The 20,700-nt window shown below is 50.3% G+C and overlaps 1 protein-coding gene across 1 annotated transcript; it reads left to right on the top strand.

Moving 5' to 3' along the window:
- Positions 1–1,961: 1,961 nt before the first annotated feature.
- Positions 1,962–20,105, top strand: PTGES (prostaglandin E synthase). Its single transcript, XM_075905259.2, has 3 exons — positions 1,962–2,323; positions 6,651–6,733; positions 16,268–20,105. The coding sequence occupies exons 1-3, from the start codon at positions 2,219–2,221 to the stop codon at positions 16,515–16,517; spliced, it is 438 nt and encodes a 145-aa protein (XP_075761374.1). The 5' UTR covers positions 1,962–2,218; the 3' UTR covers positions 16,518–20,105.
- Positions 20,106–20,700: the final 595 nt, after the last annotated feature.

The following is a 20,700-nucleotide window of genomic DNA, read 5'->3' as shown; positions in this document are numbered from 1 at the left end:
CTGTGTACCCCCAGGACCTCTGGCTGAGAACCACCACAGGTCCCTCAAGATGTGGTTTGATTCCTGTGAATGTTGCTTTGTCTCATCAAACCAGGGCAGTCACGTGTGCGTATTTTAAAAATCTGATGTTTGGATTGGTAACAAGTCCTGTAGAGGCTTTTTCTTAGCCCTTTCTCATGACCCCCTGCCCCTGCCCCTTCTTTCTGCCAAGTACTCCTACAGGCCACATCAGTGTTTGCTGATGTTATTCCAGAATAACACAGTCCTCATCTACACAGCAAACAATTATTTCAACATAATGTCGAGCTGGAGGACTTCTTACTCCGACTCCTGAAACCCTCATTTCACAAGGAGTAAGGGAAGTCGTAACTCCGACTTCCTGCTGTGTAGACAGAGCCAAAAGCCAAAATAAGCTACTTCATCTTCAGTTACACAATTGACGTAGCTCAAGTTGCGTAGCTTATTTTGGCTTTAGTCCTGCTGCGTAGACGTGCCGTTAGGGAGTGTCTGCTGAATGTTACAGTGGGCCCCCCTAGGTGCTGGAACAGAAATGCTTAATAAGCCTAGAAAACATAGCACCTGGTCCTGCACTGTGTATAGTAATAGGAGTTGCATCATTGCCTCAAATAGGCTGGATCCGAAATGTCAACAAAAGGTTAAAGCTCCAGTGCTAGCCCAGGCCAGGGGTATACTAGGTGTGCTTTACCCATCCAGCAACTGGTACGTTGTTCTTATTGTGGACACCACTTACCAGCAGAACTTCCCCTTTGCCAGGATGGCTTATTTGAGACACATGCCTGCCAACCGCTCGTTGCCACACCCCTCCAAAAGCACATGAGCTTCTGGCGGAGGTGAGACCTTGGAAATGGGAAGAGTTAAAGAGACTGTCAGATCAAGGTGTGCCTGATGCCGGGGCCCAGGGAATTGCGGGGAAGCCTCGTGTCTCTATGGTGAGGAATTGGATCCCAGTTCTTCCAAAATCAACAGGACTTGGAGCACTTTAGCCCTGGTATTTACTGCTCTCACCAGGGGAGGGTGAAATTAAAGAGACTAGGACTTTTCATCTTGGAAAAGAGGAGACTAAGGGGGGGGGGGGGGGGATATGATAGAGGTCTATAAAATCATGAGTGGTGTGGAGAAAGTGAATAAGGAAAAGTTATTGACTTGTTCCCATAATATAAGAACTAGGGGCCACCAAATGAAATTAATGGACGGCAGGTTTAAAACAAATAAAAGGAAGTTCTTCTTCACACAGTGCACAGTCAGCCTGTGGAACTCCTCGCCTGAGGAGGCTGAGAAGGCTAGGACTATAACAGGGTTTAAAAGAGAACTAGATAAATTCATGGAGTGAGCCTCGCTTTGACCCAAACACGGACCTGGAACTGTAAGCAAGAGGGCAGCTGGCAGCGTGGCAGGACCGGTCCTGCAGGGCCCCCGTAGAAGGGCGACACTAGGGAAGCTGGCATCTGGGTAGGTTGGGGTCCTGCTATCTCAGCAGTGCTTTTGTGCTGAAATAAACTGCCCTGGGAAGGCTGGCTGGTGGCTGGCCCTGCCATTGACCTTTGAGAGTGAGCCAGCCACAGGTGCAGGGCTGCGATCTCTCCACTGAATTAATCCCAGAATTGTGGGCAGACTGCAGGTTCCCTCCCATAGAGGTGATAACTGGAGACCTGATGGGACTCCCTGGCACATACCCCGGAGTTTTGGTCCGCTCCAGAACTGTAACAAAGCTCTACCAGCGAAAGTACGTCTGGACTAGGATAGCTGTGACTACATTGGCCTGTCAGTGGGGAATCAAACATCCCTGACATAGCTCTAGCGTCAAAAATGCCTCATGTGGAGCCAGGACTTGCAATGATTAACTATCCATAGAGTCATCAATAGTTTATGAAAATAAGGTGGAACAGGTCCATTCTAGTATTTAAAGTGTGCGTGTTGGGGGACGGGGGAGCTTTCTTGGCTAACTGTGGATTTTTATATATTCATTTATTTATTTTTGCATTGATAGACCCAAGGAATTAAAATACGGCTGAGCAGTTTTGAGCTGAATAGCTGGGTGTATCAGTACAGAGGCGGGTGTAAGAGTTTATGTTTAGACTTGAGCACAACTGATCCATCCCCCTCCTTCATAGCCTCAGTCTCTCAGCTGAACTGCAATTGTGAGTGGCTGCAGCCTGCTTAAGGAAACACAAATTCTCTCCCACCTTTTCAGAAAACGATGGAAAACGAAGTGTTTGCATCATTTACTTTCTACAGCACGCTCTTGATTATAAAAATGTATGTTCTTGCCATCATCACAGGACAAGTGAGGCTCAGAAAGAAGGTAAGACATTACAGCTTTTCGGCACTCCAGAACTGCCTGTGCTGCTTTGGGGTTTCTGTTAGTGTTTCTGCAGCTGCTGAGTTTTTAGTTTGAGCCTTTAAAATAGCAACTGACTGGTTTGACTGGCTTTGAAGCAAGTTGGAAACAAAACATTTTATTTTATAGCTGCAGTAGATCAGCACGGCGTGGCGTGTGTGTATTTCCCTCCCATCTGCAACATGTTTAGAGCAGGATTCAAAAAGATAAACAGTAATTTGCAAATGCAAAATGCCATTGCAGGTGAGTTCCTTTTGGAAACAGCCTTTTTTGTTCACTTTCAATTTGACAGTTTGTCTGAAAGAAACTAATTTTTTTAAAGTTGTTTTTAAACGAATAGCAAAAAAACCAAACCAACAACCCACCCCATGAACTTTGAGTCTGTTTGTGACTTTTTAAAGGCTGAAATTCCTACCTGTGTTTGTTACAGGAAGCTCCAACTTCTTAGGGGTTATACAAGTCTGAAGAAAAGTTGTTTTTTGGATTGGGGAGTAGAACAGAAATATTCTCCTAGTGCAAGGAGAAAACACAGGGCTCACATGTCAACAGAAATCAATCAAATATTCGCTCATGTTTTTTCTCCTCTTGCTTGGACATTCTGTCCCTTTTCCTTAATTAAAAAAAAATAAAGAAAAATCTCAACTGGATGCTCTCCAACCTTGGCTGTAAAGCAGTTCAAACACAGTAAAATTCTTACTGGCGTGGAAACTGGTCAAACTGTGGGGACGTGGTTGCATGCATTTGTTAAATAAGAGCTCTGTTTTTATTCTGTGTCTTACTGTGAAAACGACGGTGGCTATCTTGCTGTAGCTCTGATGTGTTCGGGCTTGTGTGGTCAGCCCCAAACCATTCACCATCCCTGCATTATGCTCTAGAACAGGGTTTCCCAACCTATGGCTCAGGACCCAAATATGGGTCACCATTACTTTTCAAAAGGCTCTCCAGGTGTCTCCCAGGTGGCTCTTAAGGAGCCATTCACACATTTTTTTGAATTGCCCTGGGTCACCAAGTCTTCTTGAATTGTCAAAATGGGTCCCCATCTGGAAAAGGTTGGGAACCGCTGCTCTAGAACAATGGTTTTCAAACAATGTCAGGCACTGGGTCGCCATGCTGTGGGGTGACCAGGCAGCCAATGGGGGCGCTAAGATAAGCTTGCTACCTGTCCTGGTACCATGGACTGTGCAGCACCCCAGAAGTGGCCAGCAGCATGTCTCGGACATAGGCAGAGGGGTCATGGGGCTCTGTGAGCTTCTCCCTCCCCGGGCACCAGCCCCATGGTCCCCTGGCTGGGAACTAACTCTACCAACTGGGGCTGAAGCTACCCCCAGAGATGAAGTCATGTCATTTTCTTAAAAGAGTCTATTAAAATCTCCAGGATTGCTTTCGGTAGTCCTCGGAGATTGATTCCAATTCTGGGAGACTCCAGGAAGGTTGGCAACTCTAATACCATCCCGGGGTGGCTGCATTTCAGTGCTGGGCAAAGCATCTTCTATATTACACAGGGGAATCACATGGCGGTGACATTGAGGCTAAGTCTAGACTGCAGGCTTCTTTCGGAAGAAGCTTTTCCAGAAGATTCCTTCTGGAAAAACTTCTTCTGAAAGAGCGCGTTCACATTGTCAAAGTGCATCGAAAAAGCGATTTGCTTTTTCGAAAGAGAGCGTCCACACTGAATGGATGCTCTCTCGCATTTCAGCTGTGATTACTATGGACGGAATAGCCACCAGGGCACCTGTGCTTTTCCCTCTTTCCTCTTCTTTTGAAAGAACTCCCTCTTCCTCGTCCACACACGCCTTTTTCCGAAAGAGCTATTTTGGAAAAAGGCTTCTTCCTCATAGAATGAGGATTCCCAATGTTGGAAAATACCCTCTGTTCTTTCAATTTTCTTTTGGAAGAACGCAATTGCAGTGTGGACGTAATTGAAGGTTTTTTTTGAAAAATGACCATTTTCCCGAAAAAAAAAAACCTCTGTAGTGTAGACATACTCTGAGTTAAGCTTGCAAAATAGTTTTAATTGCAATGTGACATGCCATTGCCCTCTGCAGTGCAGTACCGATATGAAACCCTTCATTCACCTCCTGGAAAACTTCAGCCCCCAACAGCGTCAGGCTCTTTTGTAAGCGACTAGAAAAGGGAAGGGGGGTGAGAATGGGAACCCCCTAGGAATAGCTGTCACCGCTGCTGTGTGCAATGAACACTAGGGCTGGGATGGTCCAAGTCTTGCTAACTTTTGAAGATTTAGTCTCCAGTACCCACATGGGGAGCATTAGGTGCCCAAGAAAGGGATTCATGGAAGCCAGCAACTCATCTAAGCCAGACAGGAGTGAAATGCCAAGGAGGGGTCTTAGTTATCTTCAGAGCTGACCTGATACCCCTGGCTGAGAGGTCAGAGTGAGGTGCCTTCATCTCCTGGAGCTAGGCTCTGAAGCCAAGGCAGCCACTCACGTAACCCGTGCCCTAGAACGGGGGTTCTCAAATTTTTTGGCCTGCTCAACATGAACCTTTCTGCAGAGCACCAGCCATGATGACAAAATGGGGGCAGGTTAGGGTGAGGTTGTGGGGTCCGGGTGGGAGGTTGGGTGCAGGAGTTGGCTGGGAGTGGGGGTTTGGCCAGGAGTCCGCCAATGAGAGCAGCAGGGGAAGCCTCCAATCGAGCGGTTTCCTGCACCAGCTGCGGGGTGTGGGGAGCAGGAGTGGAGCCGTTTCCTTCCCCTGCGAGCTGGATCCGGCCTATGAGGCTCGAGGCTCCCTCCTGCAGTGGGAAGCCAACCCTGCTGTGGTGGGGGAGGGACCTATGGGGCTGGATGGCTTGCACGGGCTCCCTGCTGCAGGGAGAGCTGAGCCGTGAGCCCACAGCCCACCTGCAGGATGGTCGGGGACCACTAGTGGACCATACTTTGAGAACCCTAGAAGCCCTAGAAGCCCGACTTGTGTGTGTTTCTCTCATGCTCTTCCTAGGTTTCCCTGTACCCCTAGGGTCAACTTATCCATTAGGCGCAGTAGGCAAAGTGCCTAGGACCCATAATACTTTTAGGGGCCCAATGAAAATGTTTTAATTTCTTTTAAAATCAGAAGAAAAAAATGAACTTTTAGGGTCGAAGAAAATGTTTAAATTTTTTTCTCACATCAGAAAAAAATGAAACTTTTAGGGCCCATGAAAATCTATTAAATTTTGCCTAAAACAGAAAAAAAATGTTGAAGTTATATCAAAAATAATTTTTAATATTGATATGATTATGGTGGGAGGGGCCCATGAAGGCAAAAGTGCCTAGGGCCCACGAAAGTCATAATGCGGCTCTGTGTGCCCCCACTTGTCTCTTTGTGGGGGGCTGTGCTGCCTGCTCCCTTCCACACACTTATTGGCAGCCTGTAGCCAGCCCTCCTGCACTGGGCTCTGACTGGGACATGGTGTGCCCTCCTAAAGCATGCCTACGGGTCATTGGCAAGACAGGTATTCTCATGCTTTGGCCCCTTTGTGGCTTAAGCAAGATCCAGGGCTCTGAGCAGCTTGCTAGCTATGGGTCGGCGTCAGCGCTTAGGCAGCTGACTGGTGGAAACGCAAGCCCCTAGGGGATCTGGGTACCCGCAGGGCTGTGTGGCAGCTGAGGGCCGCTATGAAAGCATCAGTGGTGCCTAAAGGAGCGGATGAGGCCTCTAAATACCAGTGAGGAGCTGGGCCTGGGTGTCCAAATCCCTAAGCAGCTTTGACAATCTCAGCCCAAGAGCCTGATCCTGCTTGAGCAAGCTGCCCGCTCCAGTGCCTGAGCATGTGACTGAATTAATCACGCGCTGGAGTGCTGGCAGGACTGGGCCCCAAGACTGCGTAGCTGCTGCACAGTTAATAAGGAACAGGAATGGATCACACCCTACACTTTGTGCAGCCCAGAGGAGCTGTGGGAACATTAACTCCCCATTTCCTGGCTGCATTTCAGCTGAGCAGCCTTAACCTTGTGCAGCAAACTTGTTTAACTCAAGAGCCCTGCAAATCCACAGAGCCGCAGATCGTTTTATGGCTCGGGTGCAGATACAAATGTTGGCTCTGCACAGGGCTCTGCGCCTTATGCTCCTGTGAGCCTCGGTCAGAAGCATCTCCCCCTGCTTCTTGGATGGCAGTCAGTGATCCCTGTCACCTGAGCACTTGGGTGGCCACCCAGGAGAGATTCCAAAACTGGTTAGCGGGGCGGCATGTGTTTCTACTGGTGGTGCATGTCCACCCATGGCTCGGTGCACAGAACAAAATTTATTCTGCACACCAATTAGAGGCAACATTGATGGCAATTCTGTCTTCCAGGCTTTTGCCAATCCAGAGGACGCCCTGAGGAATGGAGGGCTGCAGTACTACCGAGAGGACCCGGATGTGGAGCGATGCCGCAGGCAAGTGCTGTACTGTGAATTCTGTGTACTGTGTTCTCTGGGGTGGAGAAATGATCCTCGGCAGCTGCAAGGTGTCAGGGGAAAGGCAAAGCGAAGGGCTCATTAATTCGGCAGTTACGATCAACAGGCGCCTGAAGCAGGATCCCATCAGCTCCTCGTGCTGGGGCTAGTTAAATATTAAACGGGGAAACCGGCTGGTGAAACATGGAAGGATTCATGCCTGGGGTCCTAACACTATCCATCCAGTGGTCCTATTATAACTGGCTCCTTTGAGTCCAGTTTTTCAGTGTCCCAGACAGCTGTAGGCATGTCTTGAATTAATGCGCTAAGGTCTCTCCAGCTCCACCAGACCAAATCTTCACTAATCCCTGCACAGCGCTGACAACACGACAGTCCATGAACAGAAATGCTTGCTGCTGTCGCAGCTCCAGGCTCCCCTACAAAGCTGCCCATGCACCATGGCCACTGTTTCAGTCCTCGGTCTAAGAAGAGACAGTCAGTGATGTCACATTGCATATTGGTTTTGCCTCCAATCCAGTGCTTCTTAAACTGTGTTCCATGGCACACTGGTGTGCCGCGAGACTGTCGGAGGTGTGCTGCGGAGAACAACAGAGTTCAAAATGGCTGCCGTTAAAGGGGCAGGCAACCTTTTTTTTTCCCCAATAACTTTTCTCCGGCCTCTTTTTTTTTTTCTCAGCAAAAAAATCCTTGGTGTTCCTCATAAAAAAAAAATTATTGTTTGGCGTTCCTCGGTCTTAAAAAGTTTAAGAAACTTTGCTTTCATGGGTCCAAGTGAGGTTGCGATTCCCCCTTTAAGCTGAGCTCACTTGCGCGGCTGCTAGATTTTAACCCACACTCCAAAAGGTGGCAAGCAGTGTATTAACCCACAGACACTTCACTTCACAAAGGCTACATCTAGATTGCATCCCTTTTTCGTAAAAGGGATGCAAATTAGACGTATCGCAATTGCTAATGAAGCGGGGATTTAAATCTCCCCCGCTTCATTAGCATAAAAATGGCTGCCACTTTTTTTCGGCATGGAGCTTTGCCGGAAAAAAGCGCCAGTCTAGATGCGGATCTTTTGGAAAATAAAGCCTTTTCCGAAAGATCCCTTATCTCTCTTAAAATAAGGGATAAGGGATCTTTCGGAAAAGGCTTTATTTTCCGAAAGATCCGCGTCTAGACTGGCGCTTTTTTCCGGCAAAGCTCCGTGCCGGAAAAAAGCGGCAGCCATTTTTATGCTAATGAAGCGGGGGAGATATAAATCCCCACTTCATTAGCAATTGCAATACGCCTAATTTGAATCCCTTTTACAAAAAAGGGATGCAATCTAGACATAGCCAAGGAGTTTTGAAGCTGCGTTAAGGAACTTGGTGTTGTACAACAGTGAACCCATAGCCTCAGGATCTGCAGAATTAGGTTGACACGAAACAGCTTACTGCAACCTCCCTCTGTAAGCCTCTGCCGGACTATGTCACGCCCACAGATATAACTCCCCCATGACCCTGACTGACTAACTCCACCTCGGCCAGAGGCATAGCACCGAAGTCAATGGAGTTAGGTGGATGCAGTGTTAGTTCAGACACCACGCTGCTTCCATCAATCGTGGCTGCCTTTCAGAAGCTGTCCCACATGGTCCCATGCTCTCAGGTGAATCGGTGCCAGGGCTCCTGGTGAGGACGCGCACTGCCGATACAAGGGGCGTGGTGTGGACGTGCCAAAGCGACTTAACTGCTGCAATGGCAGCATATCAATGTAAGTTAACTTAATTTTGCAGTGTTGGCCCTGAGCATATATGTGTGTGGGCAGGGCCATTGATGCAGGGGTGTAACCACTGGTGGGCCTGCGTGGGCCATGGCCCATCTCCTTTTTATCAAGGCCTACCCCTCACCAACCTGCCTGGCACTCCAGCTGGGGAGCAGGGACGGAGCACCGAGGCTTATCCTGCTCTGCTCTGTCTGGGGAGCAGTGCTGGGTCTTACCCTGCGCTGGCAGGACAGCGGGGGAGGAGGACACCAGGGCTTCCCCTGCTCCATCCCAGCCAGAGCACTGGGGAGCAGGGCCAGGGTTACATGGCTTACCCTGCTCCACTCCAGGTCTATGTCCATGAGTGGGACGGGGGCTTAACCCCCTCATCCCTCCTGTCATGATCCTTCCCCCATTCTTGCCCACCCACCCGAAGTCAGGGCCCAGCCAAGTGGGCCAATCTGGTGCTGATGCGATGACGGGGTAAAGGGGGTGTTGCCCCAGGGCCTGGTGATCTCAAAGGTACCAGGCTCCAGGCTACCTTGCTGCTACTGGAAACTTTTTAAACCGCTGTGGGAGCCCTCCATGGCATGGTCTGGGTAGCACTGAACGGGGGGGCCCCTACTCCTGCCCCGTCTGCCTGAGGCCCTTCTTCTTCCTGCCTCCAGGTTGCCTCCACTGGAATTTGCAGAGAGATAACTAATTCCCCTTTTTGGCAGTGAATACGTAGCCCTAGTGAAGCCAAGGCAGGAGTAACTTTAACCCTTGTTGGCTGGTCAAAGTTAATCCCAAGGGTGGTTTAGAGTCTACTGTGAGTTACAGAGACAGCTGCTTTGTCTTAGCTAGCCCAAGCTACAATGCTAGAGAACGCCTTTCCAAGTGAAGGACAAGCCTTACTTGGCCTTGGCCTAGCCGCGCCGCTCAGGAGTACGAGACGGTGATGGTTAGAAGTTGTGCGACGGGAGATACGAAAGGGCTGGAAAAAGAATCCCTCAGCCTTTTAAGGAGCCTCTAGCATGAGAGTTGGCCTAAAAGCTGCCTTTGTTTCTTCCCATCTCTCTGGTTGACATCTCTCTGGGAGGACTTGATGTGCTGGCTTAGCTAGCACCCGGGAGTTTATTTTTGTTGAGCTAAGGGCTGGGCAGTGGTGGAAGCAGTGTGGGCCCCATTAGCCTTGTGTTCTCCGGGACTTCCAATGTGTCAGAGGAGAAGCTGGTTGCATGACACAGAAATGGTGGCGAAATGAGTTGGGTGTGGGGAGATTTACAGTAGTTTACTGCGGAATATAAAGCTGGATCTGGAATGTAAGCAAAGGATTTCTGAAGTAAAGTCTAAAGCAGGTGGTGTGTGCTCTGGGGATGGGTGGCTTACGGAAGCAGGGACATGCGCTATAATTATGGTGACCATACACCCCTTTTTTCTGGGTCAGTCACGGATTTAAGGGTTCTGTCCCAGTGTCCTGATAAAGGCAGCAAATATCCCGGAAAAGCCGTTGGGCTCCGGCTACAAACGGCACCACCATTTCCCCCCTCTCCGGGACACCCTCGCAGACAGCCAGCACTAGCTCAGCGTAGCAGCAACACCCCGCCCCCACCCAGCACGTAAGCGCCTCCGTTGGTGATTTGCAGGGCACCCAGGGATGCTGCCAGTGGCACGCAGTATCCAGAATGCCAATCTCCCCTGAAGCATGCACCGCCGTCTCGCGCCCCCACATCCCCACATAGCCCTTCCCTCCCATTGTGGGACTGCCAGCCCAGCCATGCTGCCTCCTCCATCCCAAGGTGGCCACCACCGCTGCTGGAAGGGGAGGGGGATAAATCCGGCAAGCCGCTCCTGAGAGTCCCGGAAGAGCCCGGCTGGAGCGCTGTAGAGCAGGGTATGTTCAGGCTCTGCCAGTGCACTCTCTGCACGGCCCTTTCTCCCCCCCGCTCCTTCCCACCCCGCTGGGGGAGCAGCAGTGCATGGACCCGCTTACACACCCTATCTCCCACCCCTCCCCCCCTCCCTCCAGGCTCCTGCTAATGGGAGCCAAAGCTGGTGTGGGAACTTCAGTAAAATTAGCACTGCGGGCGTCTCAGCTTCAGGCCCAGCAAATGGTCCTGTCTTGGAAGCAGCTGGGACCAGGGCTGTGGGGACTTCTGGGGCCCAACCACAGACTCCAGCCCCACAAACTGGAAGGCAGAAGATGGGGGAGAGGAAGGGGGAAAACTGGGGGGAAGGGGCTTGTGCTGAGGGGAGGGGGCAGGGCAGGAGAAGAAAGGGGAAGGCACCAAGGGACAGGGTGAAGGAGAGTCAAATGTCAGGGGACCAAGTGGAGACAATGAGGAAAAGGGCAGGAGGGGAGGTGTCAGTCGGAGGGGGGAGGGCACAGGGTGATGCTGGGAGAGGAGAGGGCATTGGGGGCAAGAAGGGTGGTGCTGTGAGAAGAGGGGTTGAAAGGAGGGGTGGGCATGAGGAAGGCGGGGATGAAGAGCACAAAGGGGCATGAGGTGAACTGGGGCAGAGAGTGGTGAGGGGGTGGGCATCAGGGAAAAAGAGGGCAAGAGGGGCAGGGGCAGTGAGGGAAGGGGGAGGCACCAGGAGAATGCAGGGGTAAGGGAAGGTGCAGGTGCCAGGGGATTCTGGGGGTGAAGCAGAAGGGCAGACACCTGCAGGGGAGGGGCCAGAACCAGAGGAGAGAGGCAAAGGAGGTGTTAGGAGAGGGGATGAGGAGGGGTAGCTCATGTGATCAGAGTGCGCACAGAGGGGAAGGGCTGGTGCAGGGGGCAGGTCCCAGGTGGGCTGAGGGGAGTAAGAAGGGCAGGAGTCAGGACAGCAGGTACCAGGGGAGCTGATGAAGCAAGGGGAGGAGACATGGCAGCAGAGGGAAAAGGTTCATAAGATATTTATTAATAACTTGAGTGTCACAGTGGCACATCCAAACAAGCCACATGAACTCAGTACTGGTGCACAACACAAAATTCATTCTGCTCATGGGAGGAAACTCTTAGAAGGAACACTTCCCCCAGCCTCTCCGCGCCCTTCCCCCCCCCCCCCCCCCCGCCCCCGAGTTAATGTGATACACTCAGTTTAATGCAATTGCAGGATAGTTGCATGAGGGGGGTTTGGTGGGGGCCAAACTCATCCCTATTGGTAGGAGGATGGTGGGAAAAGTTCTTAGAGGGGGGTCACATGACACCTTTTACTTCTGGTCATGTGTCCATCTTGAACCCCGAGAGTGATACCTTCAGGGGCATGGCTAATGGGGGTCAGGGACATGGTTAACAGGGGTCATGGGGTGTGGCTAATGTGTCCCTAATTTTGGTTCAGAAAATATGGTCACCATAGCTATAACGGAATGGCTTCATACCAGAGAACAGACTACTGCCCCCTAGTGTCTGCCCACAGGAAGGATAAGAAACCAATTTATCAGCTCAGGCAAATCTCTCACTGAATCTCTCAGATTGGCGACTAAGAGAGGGAGGACCATGACCAAATAATTGTAACATCCATGTGGAGCAAGGGGGCGGGACCCACACTTTGAATCTCACATGCACTGAACACGTAAGGTCATGCCACATGGAGGATACCATTTCATATAGAATACACTGGGGGAGGAGGCAAGCCACTGGGGTGGAGCCCCGCTGCTGAGGGTAGAGTACCTTCCCTTAAAATATCAGGACTTACCTCCGCCTCCTATTTCTCATGGGACCACCCAGCATGCGATGTGGAGAGAGCTGAGTTGCTCTGGATTTACACTGGTGAGACCAAGAATTTAGCCCCCAGAGTTTAGCAACTGAGGCAGTCTCCGGGGAAATGTGACTGAGAAAAAGGCACTGAGGAAGCAAGAGCTTTGGTCTCAGAGTCACCCAGGTGAGGACAAACGGGGAGTGGGTTTGGGCCTTCCAGTCAGCGGATAAAAATCCTGATTAAAAACAAACTAGAGCCCAGCGATTGCCTTTCCACGCCTGGACGCTCAGGACAGGAAATGGCTTGATTGAAGTGTCCGCCACGGGCTGTGGTTGCCTTGTTTACGTAAAATCCTCATTTGTGGGTTTGGAGTGAGGATGAGGAGACAGGAAATGGTGACTGGCTGCTTTGGAACGGCTACATTTGGCGCACGCTCCGTCTCCCTCGGAAACAGGGATATGGTGATTGGAAGCAGCTGCAAGGCATCGAGGCCTGTCAACCAGCTCCTTCTTCCCAGCCTTTCTGCCTCAGTGTAAATGCTCAAAATACAAATGCTTTCATTTCCCCCCCTCCCCTGCCCCACCTTTGCCACGGAGACAGTCCAGGCATGCCAAGTTAGCTAATAACATGGCCAGAGGGAATCCTGGTGTGGATGAGTATGGTGCACTCCTGCTAAGGCTAGACATGGTATGGAAAAGGTCAGCCTCAACTGGAGACAGGGATTTCAAAGCCTTATTGCTTAAGGCTTATTGCAAGAGCTGGTCCAAAACATTTCCAACAGATGTTTTCTGTTAGAGAAAATGCTGATTTGACAGCATATGAATGTTTGTGGGTATGTGCAGAGTTTTTATTATGGATCGTTTATCAATGTTTGATTTGCCTTTTGTTGTTGTATTAGAAACTGTGAGGTGCTGTGACCTTTTGCCTCAGAACATTGTGACTTCATATCCTAGGGTGACATCATAATGCCAGCACACAATATGTCAGGCTCTGATGCAGTGTCGTGTTGTGAGGGTCACCAGGCGGGGATGTGCCGTGTGATATGTCTCGCTAGCCCATTACATCATGACACGATACCCTCTCTCGTACAAACTGAAGTGGCACACTGCACATTTTTGTCCTGATTTGAGATTAAACCAAATTTAAAATCAGGGAATTGTCCAAATTCAACCAGCTGTGCTTATTTGTATTGTTGTAGCACTTAGGAGTCCCATTCATGGACCATTGCTCTAGGCCAGGGATGGGCAAATACTGTCCTGCAGGCCAGATTTGGTCCAACAGTGTTAGCGCCTGGTGGGCCCTCACAGCTAGATTTACCTGCACTTCTGTAGGTATGGGTGATTGCAGCTTCTGTTGGCTATGCCTGCGGAGGTGTCCTGGTCTACGCTACTTCCATTGGCCAGGAGTGGCAATTTGTGGCCAATGGGAGCTGCAATCGCCAGTCCCTGTAGAGGCACAGGTAAATATAGTAACCCTGGTGAATTACTGCTGTTTATTGCCCACCCCGTGCTAGGTGCTGTACAAACACAGAACAAAGAGTCCTTGTTCCAAAGAGCTGCATTCTAAGTAAGGGCTTGAGATATATTGAGATACCAGTCATCTCTGGGGGAATAAGGAGAAGGAGGTCTTTTTTAAAGCTGACATGCAATGGGACAGGTAAAATGGGTTTATACTCTTATCCTTTGATAGGAAAAAGGACAACTTTATTTCTGACTACTTTTAACACTAGAAATTTGAGTCTTGTCTACTCTCACTTCCTGGAAGACTCTATGGACAACTAGGGACCCAGGAGGCTTATGACATCACAGGTACCAAGCCAGTGAAACTTGACTGAGAGCAGAAGGATTGTGTTTTGGTCAACCTGTTCCAGGCTCTGCCCTACTGACACACAGGTGTTTTTTGGGAGAAGGGGGCTTACAGGTAACTGACACGTGTTCTCTCACTAACAAGGCCAGCAGTAGGATTTACTGTAAAGTAGCTAGGTGAAAGCAGTCCTATAGCCCCTGTCTATGTTGACCACAATAGTACTTCAATCTGCAGTAAAACTCTGCAGTTTTATCCTGGCATAGCTAATGCATGTTAGTGATCCTGCAGTAAGAACACCCCTCTTTTGTTAAAGACAAAGCATAAAACTCACTCTCCAGATTTCTAGAGATCACAAAGAATCCAATAGCCTTCCCTCTTGGAGGTCACCTATAAATGTATTTTGTAGAGACTGGCCTAAGCCTCATAACTCAGAGCTACATCTGAATTTCCAGCATTCCATTCCTGGTGAGTGTTCACATTAGGGGTTTTTTCCCCCCGGGCCCAGTCTCGAGCAGACATGGAGCCCTGCTATGCGTCTCTTGCAGGTGACTCAGGGCATTGTTATCTTTACCCCCAAACAATTTAAAGGTGAATATATAACATTAAAGTGGCTTGTGGTATAAGCCTGGGCTTGAGAAATAAGCTGCACCTATTTCCTGTACCGTCTCTACTCCTGGGTTCTGCTGCCCTGACTTACGCAACCAGTTCCAGCTCAAAAGCAGCATTCGGTTAGAATTACCTGTAAAATGCCGTGGGATTTGGCAGGCTGGGAAGAGGAAGCCCAAATGAACAAGGATACAGGAAACAAGACTCCGTGGGGAAAGCTGATCCATCCCAGGGCCTGGCTTCTGCTGAATGAATTGGGGCAGAGTTGAAGCGTGATTATTCTAGGCATGTGGGTGGGGAGCTCGGTGTCTTCACACTGCAGCTCCCAGTCTTGAGTGTTAAGCAGGGTCCTTTCTAGTGGCATTTTTGGGGGAGGCCTGTACTGATCTTGATTTTTTTTGGAAGGGGAGGGGCTCAGTCCTCCCAGGTATAGAGTGCTCTCAGGTCCTATCACTTCAGTAGGAGTTGGGGGCTCAGCACCTTCTAGGATGGGAGCTCTAAGAGAGAAAATGGAATTAAGAACCCATCCAGAATTCATTAAGTCCAATAGAAAGCCTCCCAGGGACTTCAGCTGGGAGTAGCATTGATCCCTCCAGGTCATCATGAACTTAGCCATCATCTTAACTAGTGATTTCATATATAATTCGGCATAGCTGGTAGCACTGCGTATACTTCGTGTCGTCCAACACTTCTCATTAGACTCTCTCCCCGCCAGAGGAGGGGGTAGATGAGTGGAACCAGGAAAACTTGCATCAACAAATCAGTGAAAGCTTGGATGGTCTTCACATTTTCTTTTGGTACCTCATGGGAAATTTGGAAAGATTTACACACACATCTGTGTGCTGACGTAGTGAGCAGATTTCATCCAGGATTTTGGTTTCCCCAGCTTTTAGGAAGCTTTGTTTCGTCCTCATTTTGTAAACTCTTCCCGGATGGGTGGGGAAGGGTTAGTGGGGACAGTGCATCTTTCCATAGGTTCTAATATCTTAGCGCAGCGTTTCTGTGGTTCCCCTCCTGCTTTGGCTTTCGCTATTGAGAAGGCTTGCTTTAAAGATGCTGGGCGATAAAATTAGGTGCCTCACTCCCACTGAAATCCAGCGGGAGTTGGCTGCCAGGCGCCCTTGAAAAGCCTGGTAACTTTTCATTTCTTGGCACATGTGTTTCCTCAGTGGCATTCCACCCAACAGCAATTCATCTGTCCTCTTCTGGAGCTGTTACGATGGGAGAGTCCATGCAGCCCAGAAAGGCAGGGATGGCAACATGGGCTGGCTTCGGGGGGGGGGGGGGGAGGGCAGAGGAGGGAGCAGACTTGCTGGGGAGCCAGCTCCATGCTCTTGAATGAGGTGAGGCATTGGCTGGAAGGAGGCGGGGCTGCAGGAAGCCAACCCTCGGTGCTGCCCGGAGCATGCCGCTCTGCACCCCGCCCCCCTGAGCAGTCCTCAAAACTGCTCAGAGCACGCCGCACAGGGCTCCAGCAGAGATTTTAAAGGGCCCAGGGCTCCGGCTGCTGCAGCTTCTTTGACAGTGGCAGCTGAGAGCCCTAAGCCCTTTTGAATCACCTCCTCCCTGTACCGCCGGGGCTGGGCCTGTGTATGGGGCGGAGGGAAAGGGGATGGGGAAGAAGAATTGGGCAGTTCAGTGATTGGTGGGAAGGAATAGACTCCACAGCAGCCCCATAAGCCTGAACTATCCTGTTTGCATTTTCAGGGCCCATCGTAATGACATGGAGAACATTTTCCCCTTCCTCTTCCTTGGGGCCATCTACTCGCTGCTGGAGCCCAATCCCCTCCTGGCACGAGCCCACTTCCTGATCTTCTGCTTGGGGCGGATAGTTCACACCGTGGCCTACCTGCTGCAGCTGAAAGCTCCCACGCGCTCGGTGGCATACAGCGTGGCCCAGCTGCCCTGCTTCTCCATGGCACTGCAGATCCTCTTCGCGGTCATACCAAACTGGTAACACGCAAGACTCACCCGCCAGGGCTGCCGAGGGGCTTAGAAAGATGTGACTGTGCTGCTTTCCCAGGAGATGGACTTACTCTGCTGTGGCTTTTGTGCAGGAGTCTCCCAGCTGGACAGAGCCCGTGGCTCACTTGAAACCCCCCTGCGTGTGTGCAGCACCCCATTCCCAGGGGCAGGCTGCAGAGGCAGAAGGGAATGCTTTACGCAGACGGATGCTCTTGTATTAAGCACTCAGCAATTAGCATCCCAGCAACGGCATTGTGGCATCTTCCAGGCTCCTCGCTGGCGACCTGGGCATTGGGTTCTTGGGGGTGGGAGTGGTGAAGATGGGGTGGATGCCCCGTTAAGAACACAAATTAAACCAGGCAGTGGTAAGGCATCTGTAAGCAGTCTGGCTCTGTCACTATGGGGAGGGAGAAGGGGAGACACTTCATAGAATCATAGAGCTGGAAGAGACCTCAGGAGGTCATCAAGTCCAGCCCCCTGCCCAAGGCAGGACCAATCCCAACTAAATCAACCCAGCCAGGGCTTTGTCAAGCCAAGACTTAAAAACCTATAAGGATGGAGACTCCACTACTTCCCTAGGGAACCCATTCCAGTGCTTCACCACCCTCCTAGTGAAATAGTTTTTCCTAATATCCAACCTAGACCTCTCCCCTGTAGATTGAGACCATTGCTCCTTGTTCTGCCATCCGTCACTACTGTGAACAGCCTCTCTTCATCCTTTTTGGAACCTCCCTTCAGGAAATTGAAGGCTGCTATCAAATCCCCCCTCACTCTTCTCTTCTGCAGACTAAACAAGCCCAAATCCCTCAGCCTCTCCTCATAGGTCATGTGCTATAGCCCCCTAATCATTTTGGTCACCCTCCGCTGGACTCTCTCCAATGCGTCCACATCCTTTCTATAGTGGGGTGCCCAGAACTGGACGCAGTACTCCAGATGTGGCCTCACCAAGGTGGAATAAAGGGGAATAATCACTTCTCTGGATCTGCTGGCAATGCTCCTCCTAATGCACCCTAATATGCCATTAGCCTCCTTGGCTACAAGGGCACACTGTTGACTCATATTCAGATTCTCATCCACTGTAATCCCCAGGTCCTTTTCTGCAGAACTGCTACTTAGCCATTCAGTCCCCAGCCTGTACCAATGCTTGGGATTCTTTTGTCCCAAGTACAGGACTCTACACTTGTCCTTGGTGAACATCATCAGATTTCTTTTGTCCCGATCCTCTACTCTGTCCAGGTCACTCTGGACCCTATCCCTGCCCTCCAGCGTATCCACCTTTCCCCCTAGCTTAGTGTCATCTATGAACTTGCTGAGGGTGCAATCCATCCCCTCATTCAGGTCATTAATAAAGATGTTGAACAAAACTGATCCAAGAACAGATCCTTGGGGCACTCCGCTAGAAACTGACCGCCAACCTGTCATCAAGCCATTGATCACTAGCCATTGGGCCCAACAGTCTAGCCAGCTTTCTATCCATCTTAGTCCATTTATCCAATCCATATTCCCTTAACTTGCTGGCAAGACTATTGTGAGAGACCGTATCAAAAGCTTTGCTAAAGTCAAGGTATATCACATCCACTGACTTCCCCATATCCACAGAGCCAGTTACCTCATCACAGAAGCTAATCACATTGGTCAGGCATGACTTGCCCTTCATGAATCCATGTTGACTATTCCTGATCACTCGGGCTTGCCAAGCATGCGTGACCAGAGCTCCCCTAACCCTGCCTTGCCTCCCCTCCCCAGCACTGCTCTAGCTCCAGGGAGCCTCCTGCTTCCCTAACAGCCAGGCCTGCACTGCTCTCCTCTGCATCAGCAGACCCTTCTCCCTTATATAGCTCCCAGCTGGGCCTTCATCTCTAGAACTGCCTCAGCTAGGGCTTTGCTCCCAGCCCCTGCTTCGGGCTGGGGTTTTGCCCTTAAAGGGCCAGTGCAGGGCAAGCACCCTGTCACACCCTGGTTAGAGAGATCCTCTCCTTTTCGTTTCTCTTTTAACTTCCTGAACAGGAAGGAAACAAGTTGGGGGTGTGGCATCTGCTGCTGTCCGGTGAATCTCTGCTAGGAAGCAGAACCCAAAGGGTTAAATCTCTCAGTGGGTGGCAGTAAAGCCACAGAGGGAACTGGTGATTTTGCACCTTCCAAAGCCAAGTTACATCAGCAATCCAAAGAAAGGGCTCCTCCGGGCCCCTGAGATCAAGACTTCCCTTTGACTGTAAACTCCAGAGCAGATGGGTCCATTTGCTTTTGGAGGGAGAAGGGGGGATTGGCTTGGGGCATGTCAGACCATCTCCAGACTCCATCCTGCAAAGAGTAATCTATTCCAAGGAAGTCCAAGGTCTTGTCACAAACCAATTCTACTAGCCAGATACACAGAGAAGCATTGGAATTAGAGTTCATCCGCAAATTCAGTTTTCATGCTAATGGACTCAATCATGATGAAGGATGGCTAGGACATTATCTACCTAATAGTCAGTGAAGGTGCAAACAGCTCTTTGTGTAGATTCCTATGTCAGGAAGGATACTATCAATTGACTTTGATTCTTATCTGCTTTGTTTTAACTACTCAGTCTTCAGATACTTACTGATTCCCTCTACCTTCCTGAATTTTCTATACTCCCTGCTCCCTGTCTCCCACCCCCTCCTTTTCTTCCTCCCTCCCCTTCTCTCCTATTTATTTTGGGTCTGCATATCCTAAACTCAAAACTCTGGTCAGTTGTGCCCACAAAAGCTCACGATCCCATCTACATGTTTTGTTAGTCTATAAAGTTCTACCAGACCATTTGTTGTTTTTTTCTGTACAGACTAACTCGGCTACGCTTCTGGGAAATAATGTTAGTCCCTCCCCTCACACCTCCCATGACAAACAAGGAGTTAATGATATGCCAGGAAGAGCAAATTGGAGCAGGAGCTAGCCCCTGGCTGCATATGCCACTGTTTTCCCTGCGGAGCTGGAGTTGGCAGCCTGGAAGGCCAGAGAGGTCTGGGGAGGGGGTAATTGCCCTTGCTACAGCGGGAGCTTGGGTTGGGAGTGGCAAGAGGCTGCTCTGGGTTTGTCTGAATTCTATGATTAGGAGTTTTCGATCCTTGCCAGTGGAGATGAGCTCAAGTCTGTATCCCATCTGCCTTTGTAGAAAGGGAAGGAGGTTTGGAACCATCCTGAAATGGCCAAACTCAACCCATTTAGCTGACTCCTCTTCTCTTCAGCCTGCCTCCTCTTTTAAAGTGGGTGCTGGGGGGAGAAGCTGGATAAAATGGGACCGTGATCAGACCCATTGTTGCTTTATGGAGGGGAGAGAAGAGAGTGCTGGGATCTGCTTTTTGGGGGCGAAAGGCAGGTGGAGCACAAAAAAATCCAGTTTGTAGAGTGTCTGTCACCGAGAGTCCTGTGACATTTGCCTGTTGTAAAATCAGCTTTCCTGGAATCCTGGTCATACGACGCCAGGAATCTTGGCTTTCTTCAAACAACAAACAGTTCATTTCCTGGCATAAAGATTACAGAGAGGAACTTGGAACAGTGAATCGTAAAAACTGAGTCGTGGCAGGAGGAAGAGACAAATAAATAAAAGCCTGTTTGTTTGGGGGTTGTTTTTTTCCAATCGTTTGTAAATATCGTGGGTTTTGGTGTGCTAATGCCTGATTCTTTCTTTAAGGAGTTGGGGTTGGCCATGCTGAGTTTGGGTTTCTCTGAAACTGCTCCAGGCAGGGGAGTCGATAGTCTCCGCAGGTCCTTGGGCAAGGGGGGCTCTGCGCTCCCAAAAGGGGTGGAGCCTGAGGGCAGCCAGACCTCCACCCTACCTGGAGTGTGGTGTGGCGCTCTGCTGATGATTTAAAGAGTTTGGGGCCCTGGCTGCCAATTGCTGGGCCCCGGGACAGCTCTCCCCTTTGCTGCCCCTGTCAACGGGCCTGGTCCCAGGAAGTCAGTACGGCTGTGTCTAGACTGGCCAGTTTTTCCGGAAAATCAGCCACTTTTCCAGAAAAACTTGCCAGCTGTCTACACTGGCCGCTTGAATTTCCGCAAAAGCACTGACTTCCTACTGTAAGAAATCAGTGCTTCTTATGGAAATACTATGCTGCTCCCATTTGGGCAAAAGTCCCTTTTGCACAAAAGGGCCAGTGTAGACAGCTCAGATTTGTTTTGCGCAAAAAGCCCCAATCACGAAAATGGCGATCGGGGC

The sequence above is a fragment of the Pelodiscus sinensis genome, chromosome 23 (genome assembly GCF_052426305.1).
Source record: "Pelodiscus sinensis isolate ZL-2025 chromosome 23, ASM5242630v1, whole genome shotgun sequence".
NCBI lineage: Eukaryota > Metazoa > Chordata > Testudines > Trionychidae > Pelodiscus > Pelodiscus sinensis.
The sequence above is the reverse complement of the archived record's forward strand: the minus strand, read 5'-3'. Positions and strand labels throughout refer to the sequence as shown.

Excerpts from the sequence above, each read along its gene's own strand:
- PTGES (XM_075905259.2), top strand. The coding sequence starts at position 2,219 with ATGGAAAACGAAGTGTTTGCATCATTTACTTTCTACAGCACGCTCTTG. Across the intron at positions 2,324-6,650 it reads AAGTGAGGCTCAGAAAGAAG|GCTTTTGCCAATCCAGAGGA; the intron begins GTAAGACATTAC and ends TCTGTCTTCCAG. Across the intron at positions 6,734-16,267 it reads GATGTGGAGCGATGCCGCAG|GGCCCATCGTAATGACATGG; the intron begins GCAAGTGCTGTA and ends TTGCATTTTCAG.